Source organism: Agelaius tricolor, unplaced genomic scaffold (assembly GCF_023055355.1).
Source record: "Agelaius tricolor isolate 1412-34295 unplaced genomic scaffold, bAgeTri1.0.p SCAF_13, whole genome shotgun sequence".
Classification (NCBI taxonomy): Eukaryota; Metazoa; Chordata; class Aves; order Passeriformes; family Icteridae; genus Agelaius; species Agelaius tricolor.
In genome coordinates this window covers 2,667,722-2,687,647 of record NW_027269273.1, presented here as the reverse complement: position 1 = coordinate 2,687,647, position 19,926 = coordinate 2,667,722, and the positions used below count along the sequence as shown (strand labels likewise).

At 45.4% G+C, this 19,926-nt stretch overlaps 1 protein-coding gene across 5 annotated transcripts; it reads right to left on the bottom strand.

Annotated features, from left to right (window-relative positions):
* Nucleotides 1-411: 411 nt before the first annotated feature.
* Nucleotides 412-17,198, bottom strand: SIRT1 (sirtuin 1). Of its 5 annotated transcripts, XR_011681009.1 has the most exons (10): nt 16,517-17,198; nt 14,002-14,118; nt 12,846-13,087; nt 11,435-11,587; nt 10,198-10,345; nt 7,750-7,829; nt 4,601-4,787; nt 3,323-3,880; nt 1,933-2,464; nt 412-1,596 (listed from the first exon to the last, which is right to left on the bottom strand). XR_011681009.1 is itself a non-coding variant. In XM_071438377.1 (9 exons), exons 1-9 carry the CDS (start codon nt 17,196-17,198, stop codon nt 2,142-2,144), a joined length of 2,490 nt encoding a protein of 829 aa, XP_071294478.1. In that variant the 3' UTR covers nt 412-2,141. The 5 variants fall into 5 exon arrangements, 4 of the variants coding, with proteins under 4 accessions (XP_071294478.1, XP_071294482.1, XP_071294480.1 ...); XM_071438377.1 differs by having other exon boundaries at nt 412-2,464; XM_071438381.1 differs by lacking the exon at nt 16,517-17,198 and adding an exon at nt 15,957-15,975 and having other exon boundaries at nt 412-2,464.
* Between the last annotated feature and the right edge of the window lie 2,728 nt (nt 17,199-19,926).

The following is a 19,926-nucleotide window of genomic DNA, read 5'->3' as shown; positions in this document are numbered from 1 at the left end:
TTTTAATACTTTGTGCCTCAAGTGTGTGAGTTTGTGTGTGAGTTTTATCACCTCTGGGTTTTTTTCTGCCAATACAAATCAATTTCTGTTTGAGAGGTGGTGGTTCAGAAGTGCAGTGGAATCATCCAGCAGTGAGGTGTTACACAGTGGGAAGCTGATTAAACTGGCCCTGAGGGCCACTGGAAGGGATCTGTTGCTGTCTGGGGTGTGCTCAGCACAGCTGCAGCCCCCAGGGAGCCACAGGACAAACCCAGAACAAACCAGGGCAGCTGCATGCAGGCTTTGCCAGGGGCAGGTGGAAAAAAGCCATTCCAAGTGCGATGCCTTCCATTAGCCAGGGTACACCTTGACTTTATAGGGCATCTTTGGTAAGTTTGTAAGGTATGGCTAGAAATTAATGGAAACCAGAAATCAAATGACAATTTTAATAGACTTTAGAACAGAGTGTACGAGTATAAAACACTGGTTTTGTATTTCAAAAGTTGCAGGAAGATAGCCAGTCATTTTAAACAGTCTTCTACAAAACATATGCCAGTAGATTACATAAAAGACACTATATACAATATAAAAGAGCAGAAACCAATCCTCACTGTAAAAATAATTTAAAACAAAGTATTTCAATTTAAAATATCTCCTATAGCACAAACTAATACATTGTGACATGCAAGTGAAAACTAAACATATTGCATTCTTTAATGTAGCCAAATAAGAGCTGTGTTAAATTTGGACAATGAGACGACATGCCAACATTTCCCGATGAATACAGGAGGCTGTTCTTAAATATTTATTAACTGTTGGTTTATGTTCAAAGAACAGCTACTATACATCTTCCAAAATGTAATAAATATTAAAGCAAAATATATGAATAATCTACATCGTTGAGTTCATTTGGGCCAATGTTGAAAAAGTGGTTTATAGAAAAATGCTGTTTCACTGACTACTGCACTGTGCAATTGTACAAAATAGTTCTAAAGGCTTGGAAACAATCTGCACTTGAACATTTGCAACATCCAGTTTTAAGGCAGCCTCGCACTTGAGAGAGCAGAGTGGGAGAAGCCGCTTTGCTGTCGTGTCCAGGGTGGAGCTGGCAGCTGGAGGAGATTTCCCAGCTCAGTCAGGAGCTCAGGCCAGCAGGAATTAATCCACGTGGAGCTCCTTGGCAGCATAAACAGAGACTCCCACCACTGGAGTCAGTCTCTCCTGGGCTTGGTGCATCCGTGAGCACAGAGGAAGAGCTTCATTGCTGCGCCTTCTCACACTGGGAGGAACACTCTTCTCAACTCTGTTCCACACTGGAGCCTTGGCAATTCCTCAAATGCTATTTATAAAGCAATCTGCTCTAGATGTGGCCGCTGGGTCCAGCGTGACAGCCTCTGACTGGGGGGATCCTTTCTGTTTAAAATGCTGGATTCTCACTGCTAGGGAGCCAATGTCAACAACGTTTCATGTCCACAAGAAGTCAAACACTCAGCAACCTCAGCATTTTCACAGCACTTCTTGATCAATCTAAAAACCATTGGATTCCTCAAGTGCTGCTGTCTTGTTTCCATCTCGCTATCTGCTTGCAATTAGGTTTGTCTCAAACATACAAAGGAACTGTTAAAGCAAAAAAAAATTAGCTGCCACAGTAGGTCTTAGAAAATGCCAGTGTTTAATGACAGACTAGGCGTGAATGAAAGGTTTAGCAGAAGCGTAAGATTTTAAATAAACCAAAGTGTTACAAAGCAAGAGGTGTGAAAATACCATTCTTTGGTCTAAATTAGCTGTTCCCTTTATATTAGTTTAACATTCCAATGGCTTTTTCAAAACTGTTTAAAAATAATATAAGCTGAAATTTATTAAGCAAAAATATGTATTATATACATGGGTGCCTGATCAGACAGATGAACTTAAAAGTGAACATAGTGACAGTTGTTTAGATAATCCTAGTACCTTAAAAAAAAGATGAGTTAGTGTTGAGTGCGCAGTAATAGATTTTTATTGAAAAAGGTAAAAAACTAAGCATGAAAATCTGTTTTAGTTATTTATAAACACTACATCCTTATGGTTTTGTTGCTCTAAATTCAGACGTAAACATTCATTCTGACATGCCAAAGCTCCTATTGCTGGTGGGAAGTTCCTGTAACCAGTCAGCGATCACTTCACAGCGCGTTGCTCGGATGCTCCATCCCTGCAGCTTCGCTGGTCTCAGCTGATTCCTCAGCTGCCAACTCCTCCTGCTCGGCTCCATCCTCCCCGAATCCAGGCTCCTCTTCCCGCTCGGGAGCATCCTCATCCTCTATGCCATTGTAAAACTCCTCCATCTCACTCTCATCCTCCACGTCCAAGCTCTGGCTGCGGCACGAGCCGCTCTCGCTGCTGCTGCCGCAGGAGCTGGAGGAGATGATGTCGTCCTCGGAATCCGAGTACACCTCAGCACCGTGGAAGATGTAGCGGTTGGGTGGCAGGAACAGATACTGGGAACCTGCAACAGAATGTGAACACTCAGGGACATGCTGGATACAAAAGCGCGTGGTTAAAAGGTGCCTGCATAGATCTGTTTTCAACAGTGACAACTGACAAAGCAGATGACAAGAAAAGGGATTTATGCCCATGTGTGTGTATTTATTACGAAGGACAGAAGAAATGCTTCACTGGAAACTCAGTGTTCCTCCTCCCCCTCCCTCTGGCACCAAAGAGAATTTATGCTGATTGTTCAGCAGCTGTTTTACGGGAACACATTCCCAGCTAGACTTCCTCTACCTACGACAGAACAGGAGCCCCTGCATGGAGTATCAAAGTCTAAACCCAGCCTTTCCTTTAGAAAATTGCACTTTAATTCTTGACTCCTTACATCAGTTACAAGACTGCACACTGGAGGGCTTCCTTGGAAAGTCTAAACTTTCCTTAAAAACGTGCCTCACTCCAGCTGTGAGATTTTTAAGTCCTGTCATTACTTTGTCTTCCAGCTCTACTGCAATACCAAATCATGCTCTACTGTGACCAGCTTCTGAACACCTCAGGACCAAACCAACTTTTCTGAAAATGCATTTGAAAATGTTACGAAGGGATTTATTTTTTGATACCTACCTTCAACCTCCTAAACTTTAATCTTTTAGGTGAGTATGTAATCACTGATTTTTAAACCTATTATGAAATACAAAAAGTATTTCCTACTGGCTTCTCCAAAAGAAATAAATGGTTCAATGAGAGTTATGTAGACCCTTGTCTGAACAAAAATAGACCCACTGTCTCAAGAGTAACTTTTTATCACTTTAAAGTAAGTCTAGCATAAATGTATCAGCCAAAAGGAAGTAAAATACTGAAAAGCATTAACACTTACCATCCAGCCTTTTGCTAATCTGTTCTTTTGCAGACCTGTTTACCCAACACTTCTTCAATATTTCACTCTTTTCTTTATTTTCTCCATCATTAGATCCATTTTCCTTCATTGTTTCAGAGTTCATTAGCTCACTAGCAGGATTTTCAGGGTTTTCTGATGACACCTGTGTGTCCTGAAGCGTCTCCTCTGAGCAGGTCCCTTTAGTTTCAGAGGCAGGCTCACAGTTTTCTAGCTTACATTCAGGTGGGTGTTGTGACACCACGGCAGTATCGGGTGGGCTCATCCTTCCTGGTGAGCTGGAGCCTTCTGAAATGTTCAGAGGGGTTGGTGGGAGCTCAGCCGAGAGCGCTTCCAGCTCCTTGTGCGGCCGTGGAGGCTTCTCTGTGATTTCTGAGAGTTTGACCGAGTTGTAGCAAAGTTTTGTGTATTCACTACCCAACCTCTGACACAATTCATTAATAATAACATCACAGTCTCCGAGAAGCTCCACGTCAAAGTGTAGATGAGGCAAAGGTTCCCTATTAATTAAGATCTGAGGCACTTCATGGGGGATGGAACCTATAGATGGAAAAGAGAATTCAAAGGTAGTCACTGGGGTTTGACTTCCAGCACAGACCGACTGAGAAAGCTCAGGCTTCTCTTCATGCCTTCACTTGAACCAAGACAAAAAACCAGCCAGGTCAGGAAGAAGGCAAGCCAGTCCCAAATTTAACAACGGTGGTTTGAGATGCTGTGCCTACTGTAGCCTGCTTAGATGGGATTTTCCCCCCCATTTTTTCCAGTTAAAAGCATTTCTCAATCACTGAGAAACATATGCACAGAAATACTGGCTACAGTAATATTAAAGACTAAAATTAGTACTATAATATCTTCAAATTATGTTGATTTTGTGCATCTGTTTTATGTACCTAAGTGCACATGAGGAATTACTGCTTTTGAGATGCTTCCTTTCTAAAGCCTTCAAGCCCTTCTAAAGCATTTCGCAAGCACGGAGAGAAATGAATCTTAGAATGGAGTCATTCAGCTTTGAGAGAGCAGTTTTTCAGATAATAATTTAATTACCTTGAGATCTACCTGGAGTGTAGAAAAAGCATTTAGAATTTGTTACTTTCTCAATTTTGCATTTCAGCTTTACATAGGCAAGCTTTCGTCTTACAATTTAGTGGTGCTCACTGAATTGAGCCAAAGATGTTTCTAAGAGCTTGGAGTTCGTTAACTGAGAATCCCACTTCTGATCCAAAATTTGTAAAGAAAATATTACCAGAGACAGTCACTTACTTGGGATCAATGCTACTGGTCTTACTTTGAGTGAAGACCCAATGACAATGAGGAGATCCACTTCATTTTTGTCGTACTTCATGGCACGGTGGAACTGCTCAGGCAGGTTCTCCCCAAAGAACACAATGTCCGGCTTCATGATGGCCAGCGGCTCCTCGGGGGGACAGCGGGGACAGCGGGGCACCACCTGCACACAGCAGCCAGTTACTGCCTGCAGGGCTGCCCTCTGAAACACTGACACCTCACAGCCCCCTCTTACTGCCTGCAGGGCTGCCCTCTGAAACACTGACACCTCCCAGCCCCTGTTACTGCCTGCAGGGCTGCCCTCTGAAACACTGACACCTCACAGCCCCTGTTACTGCAGGGCTGCCCTCTGAAACACTGACACCACCCAGCCCCTGTACTGCCTGCAGGGCTGCCCTCTGAAACACTGACACCTCCCAGCCCCTGTTACTGCCTGCAGGGCTGCCCTCTGAAACACTGACACCTCACAGCCCCCTCTTACTGCCTGCAGGGCTGCCCTCTGAAACACTGACACCTCACAGCCCCCTCTTACTGCCTGCAGGGCTGCCCTCTGAAACACTTACATGTGCCACAGCCCCTGTTACTGCCTGCAGGGCTGCCCTCTGAAACACTCCCATGTGCCACAGCCCCTGTTACTGCCTGCAGGGCTGCCCTCTGAAACACTGACACCTCCCAGCCCCTGTTACTGCCTGCAGGGCTGCCCTCTGAAACACTGACACCTCCCAGCCCCTGTACTGCCTGCAGGGCTGCCCTCTGAAACACTGACACCTCCCAGCCCCCTCTTACTGCCTGCAGGGCTGCCCTCTGAAACACTGACACCTCACAGCCCCTGTTACTGCCTGCAGGGCTGCCCTCTGAAACACTGACACCTCCCAGCCCCTGTACTGCCTGCAGGGCTGCCCTCTGAAACACTGACACCTCCCAGCCCCTGTTACTGCAGGGCTGCCCTCTGAAACACTTACATGTGCCACAGCCCCTGTTACTGCCTGCAGGGCTGCCCTCTGAAACACTGACACCTCACAGCCCCTGTTACTGCCTGCAGGGCTGCCCTCTGAAACACTCACATGTGCCACAGCCCCTGTTACTGCAGGGCTGCCCTCTGAAACACTGACACCTCCCAGCCCCTGTACTGCCTGCAGGGCTGCCCTCTGAAACACCACATGTGCCACAGCAGGAGTTTCTCCTCCAAAAGGTTACAGGTGTTGCACCCACAAAGGTACAGGGCACTGTGGCAGGCAGCTGGCTAAGAGAATCCAGGACAAGAACAGAGGCCAGAACTTGCTTGGTCTCCATTTTAAACTTTTCTAATTCCTCAGAAACAGAGGAGAATCCTGCTTCACTAACCAAAGTGGCCACTAGTTAGATTTGTGGAGAAGTAGATTCCCTTTTTTCCTGAGCCAGGGAGTTTTCTGATCTTTGGGACCTCTTTCAATTCTTCCCTATCTAAAGACTTTTTAAGAGAGAAGAAAAGCAAGAAGGTGAGTGAAAGATCTACAGACGATACTGAGCAATTTCCTTCTAATAGTACAAGTTTTTTCAGCTGTAGTGCTAAAATATAAGACTTCACAATAAATCCAAGGAGCTGCAATCATACAGAAACCATCACAAGCTACAAATTAGAGCTAGAAAGGTGAAAAGATATGTACATTACTTATTGGAATAGAAAAATACCTGAAAACTGACATTTAAATGCATAACAAGTCCCTACTATACAGAGAACAGCTGCAGAAAAAATAATATAGAATGTTGAAAGTTTAAATGAATGAATTAATTTTATGGATGCCTGCAGTGGGACAGAAGACAATACTCTCCAAATCAGAAAATATCACAAGTAGAAGGTCTTCCTCTAGTGTCAAATGATCTTTCCCAAAAATTCAAGTGTTTGAACAAAAAAAAGCCTTTTGGGATGGATGCCTTGTGGGATAAGAAGAATTTGGCACAAGAGCTAGGAACTGGTGTGGTGGAAACCTTCACCCTGCACCCAAGCAAGAAAGCACTCAATAATCCCACAGTCAAGGGAAACCACCTACAGGACTCCCCAAAAAGGAGCAGATGGCTAAAATGAGTCTTGAACTTTCCCCTCAGATCGTTATATATTAGAAAGAGAAAATCTAACTCCAGCCAGCTGGCTCTGGAGGTAAAGGAGCAAAAAATATCTGTAGGATGTTCTTAAAAATACTATTCTTAATAGCAGAGTAAACCAAATTTCACATTCAGTAATTCAGTGTTACAAGGCTTCAGGCTTATGAGATTCACATTTCTTAAAGCTTTAACTCAAACATCTCTTCTGAAAGGCTTTCAATGAATTCCATTTCAAATGTAATGCCTGAAGGATTTACATCCCTTCCGTATTTCTCATCTAAAGTTGCAACTGTGGACTCTGAAGCATTTATCAAAAAAACCAATGAGCCTGTGGAGAGTCCCCTTTCATTTGCATAAACAAGATCATTTTGATCACAGAATTATCTCCTCTGTTCCTTCAAAAGAAGGGGAAGAAGAGCAAAGGCAGAGAGGGTCTCTCCAGGTCAAAGGTTCCTCTGCTCTGACAGAGCAGAACCAACTCCTGCCTTGCTCCCAGGTCACTTGACACCCAGACATGGGGAGTTTGGAACATGGAATAGTTCAGGAGTCCTAGGAACACCAACACCCCATTTGATCCTTGCTCTAGCCTGCTCTGTGGTTAGCAATCTCTCCATGTATCAGCTGCTGTTTGAAACACATTTTTAATAAAGGAAAATGCTCAAAGAGCATCCAGTGTTATAAAAGGCTTTCTCAGTGTGACTATAAGTTCAGATCAACACAAACTAGGTATAAATCCAGCTTTTTGCTTACCATTAAACCTCTACTTTTTATCAGAGGAGCCATTACAAATGGACTTTTAAGGTTTTGTTCTGATTTTTGCCATTACCGTATTTTTGCAGTAGAGTATTTGAGTATACTTCTAAATACCAGAGGAAATGCTAAAATACAGAGAGGCACTTCTTTGAAATACATGCAGAGATATGGAGGCTTTTAAAAGCAGATCTTGTAAGCAATCCCAGTATGATGGTTCAGGGTTTGGTGTGGGGTGTTTTTGAGTTAATTACTTATTAGAAAGCTGCAGTGAGTTAAAGTAGATTTTTTACCTGATTGAAAATATCTCCTCGAACAACTTCACAATCAACTTTGTATTTACAGATCAGGCAGGAAGCTGTTGCAAAGGAACCTGAGGGGAAAAACCCGAATGGTAGCATCAGGATTTTTAGTTATTCAGATTTGGTCTTAAGCCCAAGCTGTTTTGACAAAAAGGCTGTTATGTTGCAGTGCTACAGAAATCAGGCATTAAAAAAGGTAATGTAAAATTAAGAGGAGATCCTTGTAATACTAGAAGTTGTTGCTGTTCTAGGTGTTAGTCAGCAGAAATCTTGTTTTAGGAGTAGCCATGTACCACATGCATGCCAACACAAATGATTCTGTGTCCTCTCTTTCCCCTGAGCTGTGCAAGCACAGACAAGGAGCAGAGAACAGAAATTGCCCTTCTTGTTACACAGCAGTGGTGCTGCACAGCATCAGCAGCACAGGAACCCACAGAGCACAGAATAACTGAGGAAATGCATTAGAAAAGACAATATGCTTTCAGGGTATTGTATCTGGGTAAGACAAAGAGAGTGAAAGCACAGAAAAACCTGGAGCAGATCATTTATGAGCAACTGGCAGCTCAGCTCTGCTGATCACTGCAGGCCTGCAAACAGCATAGCTTCTGAAACCTTGCTCAGCACTGCAGCTCCCCAGAGTGAGGGATTCCAAGGACTATGGGAGGTGTGACAGTTATTGGCTCATTCTAATTAGCTGATTGTAATAATTCAGAGCTTCTTACAGCACGTTAGGGATGTCTGCCAGGCTCACAGACCCAACTCAGAGGCATCTGCTGCACTTCTCTGCAACTCCATAATGTGAATTATTGTTCACCAGCAGAAGTTTGGTGCCATGCATGAGCCATTCCCAGGCCACAGCCTCTGCTCACTCAGCTCCAGCAATGGCAAGGAATACTATCTAATTTCAGATGCATGGGTTGAATGCAAGAGCCATTTTAAATACAGCAGAATGCATCTCAGACACCACAGTTCTCATAGGAGGAACTGTACTGTAGGTGTGCAGTGACAGATGGGGCTGAAGGTTCACATAAGAACTCCCCAAATCACTGCAAGGTTCTTTTTCAACTCCTCATGATTAACTTGCCATTGCCCCAGCCACAGGAAAAAGTAGAATAAGTAGAGCAGTGTGAGCCCCCACAGAAGAGTTTTGGTTTCTCTCCAGCCACCATCATTAGGCAACAACCATTTGTTAAAGAGCAGCAGCTGTAGGTCAGATAAAGCTTGGTGGGCTCAAAACAACCTTTGCTAATTTTCAAAGGCCTCAAAATCTCTAAGTGCAGATGCTTTTAAAGCATCTGTGTCATTCAGAATCACCTTATACAGGACAGACACTAAAGATGGTCTGTGATCCATCCCTGCAGTGTGCAACTGGAAAAATGGGGAGCTTGAGCACAGCAGTGATGTGCAAAAGCCCAGCCAGGTAAGGGGTTTGTGATAAATGTCTCAGATGAAATGGCAGCCAAAAGAAAACGTGTGACACACTGAGCACAGATGGAAACCAGCCCTGGGGGTGGGAGCTGACTGGCAGAGTGCTGTGTGCTGCCTGGGCTCTGTTCAGAGCACTGTGCTTGCTCTGTCTGGAGAATCCCACCCCACAGATCTGCACTGAGCTGAGCCTTGTAGGTATGGAAACCACGAGAGTCTGGCCCCTGGCAAAGGTGCAATTAGATGGATGGGCTTTACAAACATGCCAGTGCTGCTTTTAGATGATTTATGTGTCTGAAGTTCACTAAATGATCCAAACATGCATTTAAGAACTAATTTTCTGAATACTTTTCTTGAAAATTAATCCTTGGACTTTCAGCTTGACATATGCAAGCCCTTGAAAACAGAAAGTGTATCAAGCAATTAAAGCAATTCCACTTAATTAGGCTTCATAATTACAGAATCTGTATGACACTGAAGGTGTAACAAGATGATCTTCAGTTCAACTGAACTGGTGATTAATGCTCAATGTTTTATACATGAGGTGGAGTCACTGAAGTGTCAGGATATTTTCAGATTTCAGTGGAATATAACCTAATTAAAGAATCAGGTAACACTCAGACTCCCATTTCATAGGAGGAATGAAATGGAATGGGCAGTGAGAGGGACCTATGGCAAGACTGGTTTCCATGTCATGTTGTCACAGAGATCAAGAAGCACCAAATGCATTTTAGAAGTTACAGTCTAAGCTTGTGCCAACAGGGTGTGGATCTTCACTGACACGCAGACCCTTCATCAAGCTCAATTCCTGAAAGGAGTTATTTCTACTTGAAACACTTCTGATTTAAATATGTAAGCTGTCTAAAACAAAACTTCAGCATTTAAAAATCAGAATATTTGTTGGCAAGAGACAGGAATTCGAGGAAAGAAAGTTTAATTCCAACAGCGATTACCCTGTCACATGCACCAGTAAGAATTCCCACAGGGAACATAAGTGAAACTAAACACACTAACCATGGCACTGGATTATCCTTTGGATCCCTGCCACCTGCTCCAGTGTGTCTATGTTCTGAGTGTAGTTGCGAAGGAGTTTTCCTTCTTTATCCATCAAAGCGATGAACTTGTGACAGAGAGATGGCTGGAACTGTCCTGGGTAGATTTCCTGGGGAATTCAGCAGCACATTAGACACTGGATGTGGATACAGAGTTTACCTGAGCTGGGCACTGTCCCAGCCATCCCAGAGCCCTTCCCCTGCTCCCTCCCTGTGCCCTTGGCCACTGCCCTGGATCCAGCTCCTCACCCACTGCTCAGCTCCTCAGCCTGGCAGGAGGAACTGCTCCCTGCAAGCTGGGACTTTGGTTCTACACAGCATAAAAGCAATGTTCAGATCTTTTTCTGGTTTTGAGAATTATGAAATAGGAAAGCTTTCTCTCCTTTGTTAAATGTCAAGTGACCTCAATATTTGTTACTAGAAACATGTATTCTGATAGACAGAAAAGGAAGAGGAGGAGTGGAAAAGCAGAAAAGTAAAAAATATCAGCTAAGTTAGATTTGGACTTTTCTGGTAAAAGCTGTAAAGCTGTGTGTAGACAGGTTTCAAGTAAGTTGATTTTTTTGCTTGCTGTGGTGTTTTTTGGTTTGGGGTGGGTTTTTGTTTGTGGGGGTGGTGTTTTTTTAATATTAAAACCCAAAGGAACCAAGTATACTAATGAGCATCAAAATTTGTTAGTATCTGGATAGAAGGCTTTCAGAGAAAGCCAAGCAGAGAAAGAATGCACTGGGTTTTCTTTTCCAATCTTTGTAACAGGACAGACCAGTAGTATGAACTGTTAGCAAATGGAAGAAAGAATGAGCACAACCAGTGGTGATTGATTTTCACAAGTTCTCACTGGTCCTGTAGAAATTCTTATGTCTTGGGTTTGATTTCTTTTTGGTCCCAAGGAAAGTGAAGACTAAATGCAATTTGGTTTGGGTTTTTTTTTTTTTGTTTCTCCATATGTCTACAGTTTCTACAATTCCTTCTTGTCTAAGAGACATAATCTCTGCTTTTGATACTGTTTAATATCACTGAGATCTTTTCAACCATCTGAAATGGTTGTTTATATCATGAACTTACAACAGGAACAGTAAAATAAGCTTTAAAAAGAGAGAGAATGTTGCTGAGCAGTTTCTAGTTTTTATCAGAGTTATGCATTTTAATTTTGTCATCTGCCTTTACTGACCAAGACAAGAACTGCTGGAAAACCATACCTTTGCAAACTTAAAAAACGGCCTGGGGTCCTTTCTGAAGTATTCTATATCAAACATTGCTTGAGGATCTGGAAGGTCTGGGAAGTCCACAGCAAGGCGTGCATAGATGCCATCTCTGGATCTAAAGTCAGGTATTCCACAAGACACTGACACCTGAAATATATTTTTGCAATCTGAAATAAGTGAAACTACATATTGGACCATAAAGTGTTGTTCTGGGAAACCACATTTCTGTATGCTCAGTGCTCAGAAACATTAAGAACAAAACCAGCCTGGGTTCTCTGTATTTATTTTTCTTTTCTTCTTTTTTTTTTTTGGTCCAATATAACAATTCCCAAATCACAATCAGGAGAAATGGCACAGAAACAAAATTTGGCAAGTGGACAAAAATCCCTTTAGTACAGTCTGCACAGGTAGTAACAGGATACCAGAACTTGCTTTTACCACTGGAAGTTTTGTAAGATGTGAACAAAAATTTAGAGCATTATTGCATTAAATTTAATTATTAATTGTTCACTGATCTGCCAACTCAGGCTTAGATATGGTAGTTGATATTTTAATTTTTTTTTACATGCTAACACAGTAACAGAATAGTCTTGCTTTTAAAAAATATATATTCTTACTTCTGAAGAATAAACCCCTTTTGATAGAAGTTGTTTATTGATAAACATTGCTTATCAAAGCATTGTAATAGTCATTAAGGACTGAAACCATTGTCTCAGACTACCCCAAAATAGCATGGGAAGAGGAGGAGAAACAGGTGTATGCAAGTATGGAGAGAGCAGGATGGGGAGTAGCAGCGCTCTTGTAAAAGTTGATTTGAATTACTCATCTGCTGTGAGTCGTGTCACACCATCTGTGTGTGAACAACAGAAGCAAGAAATGATCTGGTGCACAGGTACTGAGCTGCAAATGTGCAGTCGTGCAGAAATGTTCTTTAGTCAGTGAGTAACTTTATCACCATCACAAAGCACCATGTGCTCAAAGTAACATTCAGTCTGCAGAAATCCGATCAAACTGTCCCTATGATTGATCATACTCCTCCTCAGCCCCCCAACTCTTTCCTAATCCTATTCTTCCGGTCCCTCAAGCTCCATCTGGGATTTTAAGAGATCCACTGGGATTTTGTTTACAAAAGCCATCCCCTTTGTTTGAAGACTAGGATAGAAAAAGTTCTGGACAGGTAAAGTGTTCTCATTCTGTAACTGTTTTGCATGGGAGCAGCTGTTTACAAGTTTCTATGTCTAAGAATATTTTGTTCTGAGAAGAGAGATGGAGTTATTTCCAGTGAAGCTGCAGTCCCTGCAGTGGGCTGGACTCCCCCCAGCACAGTGACTTGCTCCCACCCCTGCATGCTGCACTGAACCAACCTGGTTTCACATTTGCACACCAACGCTGCAGCAATACCTACCCCAGCTCCAGTCAAGACCATGATCTTCTTGCACTCCTGCAGAAGTTTCACAGCATCATCAATGGTGTTAATATCTTTCCTCTTCTTCCTCTTTGGTGGCTCTGAAAGGATGTTTATCACAATTTGCCACAGAGTCATGTCGTCCAGTTCAGGTGGAGGGATGGTTTCTGGTAGCAGGTCCTTCAGAATCGTCCGTGGGTCTGTACCCAACATAAGATGCTGCTGAACAAAAGTGTAGGGACCTAAGAAAATTAAAAAACACAGATATTTAAAACAGAGTCAGGTACTGCAGATGATCATGGTTATTGTTCCATTTACTAATGCTTGCTAGTACAGTTTCATTAATCCAATTTAATACTCCATTCATCAAACCCCCTGTATTTTGGTCTAAACTCTGAAGTGAGAGCTGGGCATTTTATTTATTTATCATTATGTTATGTTAACCCATGAAGGATTTCATAGAAAGTCAAGTAAAAATCCCAGTTTCCAGCAAAGTTAACCTCTTTTAGAGGTGCAACGGGATTTTCACAATGTGTCTCCATCTGTACTTTCCCAACATTTGGTATTTACAGGAATAAGCTGAAAACAAACAAAACCAAACAAACAACAAACATGCACATACTTTCCAGTGGTATTATAAACCATCACTCTAAACAGACACATAGAGCCCAGAAATCCATGGATTTTTCTTGTTTTTTTGGTCATCTAACATGAATTATTTCAGACATTACCTCCTCAAGCCATTAAATCAATCTTTCCAAAAACACTCGAGATGAGGGCTCACTGTCCTAAAATCATACAGGGATCATCTTCTTGTCCCTTAAAGAGTTAACAGTAAGTAGGCAGGCTATAGAAATATGCCATAAATTAGTCTAATTTAGTGAACCTGTTTGTATGCTTTTAATAGGGATTGTGGCAGGATTTCTATTCAAGAAAAAAATAAGACATTGACAATTTAAATCAAAATACAGCAAGTTTCAAGGGGTTCATTTTTAAACTCCTTAAATAACATACAGAATACAGCCAACACCTCTAAACTGTTCAGAAGCACTAATTGCCAATATGTTTGCAACAGGAAAAATAATTTGAATACTGGGGAGGATTAAGTGACTGTTCAAAGGCAAAGAGCATCCAAGAACATGCTCCAGGCTTCTACCTATACGTGGTCTTGGGGTCCAGTCACTGGAGCTTGCATGTGAGGCTCTGTCTTCATCATCACTGTCACAGGAGTGGAAGCCATTGGCTATGATTTCATCGCTGAGGAGGAAGTTATCTGCAAGACAGCACGAGCAGGGGGTTACACTCCAGCCCAGGGGCATGGGGTATCTTCAAACAGATCACAAAAACAAAAATCTCACTCTCAATTGGCAGTTTTGTCACTTAGGCACAGAAAATGTCTATTTTTCTCCACATTTATAGATATACTTCCAAGCTGTTGGTAGATTTACTGCAGGGTTTGCTACCTCAATGCTGGGCTTCAGGGGACTGCATGATGACCTTGTTGAAAGTTCATTCTCCGAAGTGTTGGGCATTATGGATATTTCACCATAGAAAAAAATCCAAACCTTTTAAAAGTATAATTAAAAATGTCCTTCCCCTACAATTCTCACTGCATTCAGCTCATTGAAAAACTGGGTGAAATGAAAACATGTCGCCATTGCAGACAGATCTTTGACTAGGTTTTAAGAGCATTTTAACAGCATTTTGAAAGAAACCCACAAGTGCTCATTTGCTACAACAAATTCACAGGATTTGGTGAGGGTGTTACCTTGCAGCTCAGCTGTATTTGCTGACCACATACACAATTTGTGGCATTTCACTTGTGACACAGAACATGCTCCCCTGAACCACCTTCACTCAGTTTCTCTCATCCATTTGCCCCTGCAGCTGGGTCTGCTGCCAGTCACCTCAGCTGAGCCCGTGGCCTTAAGCCAGAGAAACTCAATCTAACTCCATCTCAGACCTCGATGAACCATCCCAGGGCAGAACAAGGCACTTGTGTTACTGAGCTCACACTGAAGGGGAAATCTACATTCCAACCTGAGCAGCTTATTAGAACTTAGACAACTCAACCTTTTTTACTGGCTTTAGTAGAAATAGCCTCAGCACCTGTAGATTCAGTTGTTGAAAATCTAAGATATGAACAAAGAACAAATTTCAGTCATGCTCTGTAAAGCAGAGTCCCTAATGTAGTTCTCAGTCTCTTATCTGAAGAAGCCCCTGCACTATTTTAGCTGTTATTCCACTTGATTCTTAAATAAAGAACATCACAAAACGCCACCATTTTTTATTCAGAGGTTGTGTTCTTCTTCAAGTCCTTCTCCTTGTTGGCATAAATACTTTATTTTTGATTAGACAAGAAAGAGGTCAGTGACAGAAATTTGTTGTTGGTTCTGGCTGTCTTGTTCTTCTGAGGCCACAGGAGCTCACAGACACTACTATTATTAATCTATTTATTTACAGCAATTCAGTTCCATCTCGTTATGCATGAAGTCAGTGAAGATATTGAAAATTTTGAAGAAGGAAAAAGTGCATTAGCAGACATCAGTAACTGCGAGGTGAAAGTTTAACTTAAGAAACCTTCATGGCTTCTGTATCAAGCAGCAAAGCTTACATTGTGAAAGGCTCCTCACACACAGGCCACAGAGCCTGGGATTTAGGAAACAGAGACAGATACAAGCAGGATAAAGTAACAGTTTAAACTGTAACACTCTCTGAGTATTTCTCAAAGGACAGCAGGCGTAATGCTGGCCAGAACTAAACCAGGCACAGCAAAACACGCCCGAGGCTCGGGGGGACCTGAGCAAAAGGCTTCGTGTAAGGAAGGCACTGGTTAGAGATCACTGGCTTAGCTCTGAGCTGCTCCAATGGAGGATTTCAATACTGAAGTTGTTGCAGGTTTATTCTGTACCTGTTCCTTTTGGACTGCTTTTGCACAGACAAAAAGTTTCAGTAGAGTTTTACTATAAAGTATCTTTAACTGCATTCCAAGAGAAAATGTAAAGACTGTACTGGCAGAATGCAGCGTCTGATACATTTTAATAAATCTTTCCAAAACACTGCTTTAAAAAAACCCCACAATTACCAAGTCCAACAAAACACAACTCAAACCTGAACAGTTTGTACTGGGAGGTACTTTCACAGTGATGCTGCCCACCAGTACACTTCAAATATGGTCTGAAAGAATTTAGAAAGATTATAGTTTAGTTTTGTGCTGCAGTCACTCAAACCTTAGCCAAGACTGTCACTTGCAGTTCTTTAAAGAACCAGTCAAGGCTGCTGCTCCTGAGCCTGCGTGCAAGTTTCTAAGGATCAAAAATACAATAATTAACACGGCAGAGATTAGGAAAAGGAAACCGGGCTTATCATTTCTCATTTTAATAACTTGTTGCCAGCACCACAGCAGAATAACCGTTTCCAGGGCTGAAGCCGAGCCGCTGTCCCCGTGCGGCACAAGCCGTGCCGTACCGGGCCAGGCCCGGCGCTGCCCCGGCCGGCGGAGCCGCAGGGCCCCGGGGTTCGCTCCGTGTGCGGGGCCGGGCCCGCGGCGCTCCCCGCGCCCGGCCGTGACACCGCGCCCCGTGCGACACCCGGGGCCGGCGCCGTGCGGGGAGGAGGGAGCCGCGGAGGAGCGGAGGGAGGGAGGGGAGAAGGGAGGGGTCGGTCCTCACCGGGATGCGGGGCCGGCACCGCGGCCGCCCCGTTCGAACACTGCGCCCGCCCGCAGCCCGGGGCCGCCTCCGCCGCGTCTTCGCCGGGCGCCGCCTCCGCGCCCTCCCCCTGGTCCCGCCGCGGAGGCGGCTCCGCCCGGGGCAGGCCCCGCAGCCCGGCCCCACCGTCCGCGCCGCTCCGCGGCGCCGCCGCCGCCTCGCCGCCGTCCTCCCGCGGCGCCCGGCCGCCATCGGCCGCCGCGGCCGCCACCTCCCCCGGCGGCTCCGCGGGCACGGCGGCGGCGGCGGCGGGCGCGGGCGGCGGCCCCGCGGCGCGGTCAGGGCGCGGAGCGAGCGCGGCGCTCCCCGATCCGCGGCGGTGCCGTTTGGCCGCAGGCTCGGCGCTGTCGCTGCCGGGGCCGGCGGGGCCGCGCGGGCGGAGCGGCGCAGCGTCCCCGTCCGCCATCTTGGCGCCGCCGCAGCCGCCGCCCCCCTCGCGCCCGGCCCCCCCCCGCCCGCCGCGGGCAGCGCCGCCGCACGTGATCGCGGCACGTGACCGGGCAACAACAAACCAGAGCACGTGACCGGGGGCGCTGCCGGCGTCACGTGGCGCTCGTGCCGCCTCACGCCCCCTCCCTCCGCCGGCCCCGCCATGGCGGCGCCAAGAGCCCGAGGGAGCCTGCGGGGGCCTGAGGGGCGCCATCGACCCGGCCCCGTGCCCTGTCTTCCCTTCCGTTCCCGTCCCTGCCTGTGTCCCTCACAGCCCCTCCCTGCCGAGCAATGACAGCGCGCGGTTCCTCTGCACTCCCCGGTCGGCGGTTCCCGGCAAATGGCGGCTCCGCTGTTCGCTCCTCGCCAGCGGCGTGAGAAGCCCTCGGGGCTCACTCTCCGTCAGGGTATCGGACAGACCGTGCCCCTTCCCGAGGGCGGGCTCCCCGCTGCAGAGCCCTGTGCTGGGCTGTGCGGTACCTGGCCAGGGGAACCCGCCCGCCGGGGCTGCCCCTGAGCCCGGTAGCAGCCGCAGAGCGGCGCCGGGGGCTCGGAGCGGCCTCTGAGCGCACGGAGCTGAGGGTGAGGGTGAGCCCTGGGCACGGCCGCTGCCTGCCTGCCTGGGCAGCGCACCGGCACCGCGGGCAGGGCTGCTGTAAGGGATCGCCCTGTGTGCTCCGGGATAACACCTTGGCCCCACCTGGGGTTCTGCATCGCGGTACTTGAGTTCCAGGATGCAGGAGCTTTTTTGGGGGGGTCAGCACCTGTCTAAACCGATGCTGCTTTAGGAATGGAGCCTGCGTGGTGTAGGAGTGACCTGATGGTCAGCGGCGAGAGTTGGGATTTGTTCGAACACGCCCAAACCCATTGTGTTTCCCGAGCTCCGCAGGGCTGTGCACGTTGGTCTCCCTGCTTTCCCAGGGATCTCCCGTTCTGTGGAGGGTAGGAGCAGTCCTTAGTGCCCCAGCTGGGCGCTGCAGCGGGACCATCCCTGCACAGCAAACAGGAGGTGCCGCGCCTGGGCTTTCCATGGCTTAGTTTCTTTCCACCTGGGAGTTTGGACTGGATAGAACTCGGCCTTTTTCCCAGGACTGCCACCAACCTGGAATTTTGGTCTAAACTTCGTGGATAGAAATTTAAATACTGGTTTGTTGTTACTGTTCAACATCACGAGCTATTTGCAGAATAGTATTAGTGGATTTAATACAATGGAACTCCTGAATTTAGTGGCAAGACCCAGGTTCGACAGGTAGAATTTCCCCCTTGCAGTCCTTGATAACAAACAGCTTTTTTAAAAAAACTTGGGATTAAAAATTTTGATACATATGGCTTCAAAGGGATTACTTTATGGATAATTAACTTTATAGGTGGTCTTTGTAGGGGGAAGGAGGTTAGGAATTTTTTTCTGGTTCTTTCCGGTACTAACAACCCTGAAAAATACATACATACTGATTTTTCCCACTACTTGCTTCTCAAAGCAAGCTGCAGAGTAATCAGATCAGAAAGTCTTTGTTATTCTGTGCAACTTTGTATGGAAGCATTCTTTTTCCTGCTTGCCTCTGGAAGCTGAGGCAAGATCCATATTTCTTAAAAAACACATGCAAGATGCTTTTGTCAGCATATAAAGGGGAGGTGGGGCTTTAAGATTGTTTTGGTGGTTATTTTTGTGAAGACAGTTCTAAGGAAGAAATAATCCAAGTGCTGCAGATGTAGGATCTGAGGCTTTCCATGGAGGTATTGGAGAGGGGGTGACTCAGGGATCCCAGAGCCTCCTCTGATCCTGCAGACATTTCCCCACATTAGTGATGGGTTTGCAGGAGTTGCCTTCTTATGGGAGGCAGTTTGGCAGTGCTTGGGTCCTCTCCTGTTTCTGCAGCTCTGAGCTTGTGTGAGGACAAGGATGGGGGCACACCATGCAAAACTCAAACGAGTTGTCTTGTGCCTTGGACTTCTCATAAATGTGTTCTCTGCCCTCAGGAAGCAAAACCCTGAAGTCAATTGAGAACAGGTCCTGTAATATTTGATGTATTTTACAGGAATGAATTCAAATAGAGATTTATTTAAAGGGCTATTTATGATTTTTCCAAGTTGTTGGTAAATGTCCTGTTACATTGAAGTAGAATTTAGATTCACTCTGAGCTCTAAACAAATAGAATTGTCAATATGTGTTAGGACTGAGAGACACCTTTTGTTGGTGGCTGGGTACAGAGAACAAATATGAGATTTCCTCACTTCCAGAACAGTTTGTACATCCTGAGCAACACAATATGTAGGCAATAGTCTGTGCCATCTCCTGTGCTGCAATTCCCTTTTAAATGAACTTTATGTCCTGGAGCCAATCTCTGTAGTTTTTTTGTGTAACAGGTATGGCTGCCCCTGCTGTCCTTTTTGATGATCCTTTGGGAGCTGTCCCTCAGAAGTCAACAGGAGCAGTGAAAGGCTGAGTTCCCACTCAGTGCATTTTGTGTTCTCCAGGCTGCAGCTGTGCTGTGGAGCCCCAAGCACCGGAGGGGCAGAGCCCTGCTGAGTGTGGCCTGGCCAGAGGGGCACAGGCGGGGCTGAGGCTCCGGGAGCCCATCCCCTGCCAGCTGCCAGCTCCCACTTTGTCACTGCAGTGCAGCCCTGGGACCTGCAGCTGCCTGGCAGCACAGAAAGAGCCACTGAAAGCTGCCGGGGAAAAGGGTTAAAGGGCTTCCCTTTCACCTTACGCAAATACACAAGGAATACTTGGAAAAGAAAGGGATGTCAGGAATGCTGTTGGGAGGAGGGACAGCTGTTTGTTTTTTGTCCTCCCACAGAGTACAACCTATTTAAATATTTACGTGTTCTGTTATTAAAAGACTTTCTTTTCTGTACTTTTCTGGATATTAAGTTCTGAATGGTGGAGATGGAGAGATTTGTAATTGCTAATTCTTCCACTTGTAGTGACGTTGAAAAAAGAA

Bases quoted from the DNA above. Each gene is read 5' to 3' on its own strand.
- SIRT1 (XM_071438377.1), bottom strand. From the start codon at position 17,198: ATGGCGCCCCTCAGGCCCCCGCAGGCTCCCTCGGGCTCTTGGCGCCGC. The intron at 14,119-16,516 runs GTGAGGACCGAC...GCTGTCTTGCAG, and splicing joins GGTGCCGGCCCCGCATCCCG to ATAACTTCCTCCTCAGCGAT. The intron at 10,346-11,434 runs GTATGGTTTTCC...TGAATTCCCCAG, and splicing joins CGTTTTTTAAGTTTGCAAAG to GAAATCTACCCAGGACAGTT.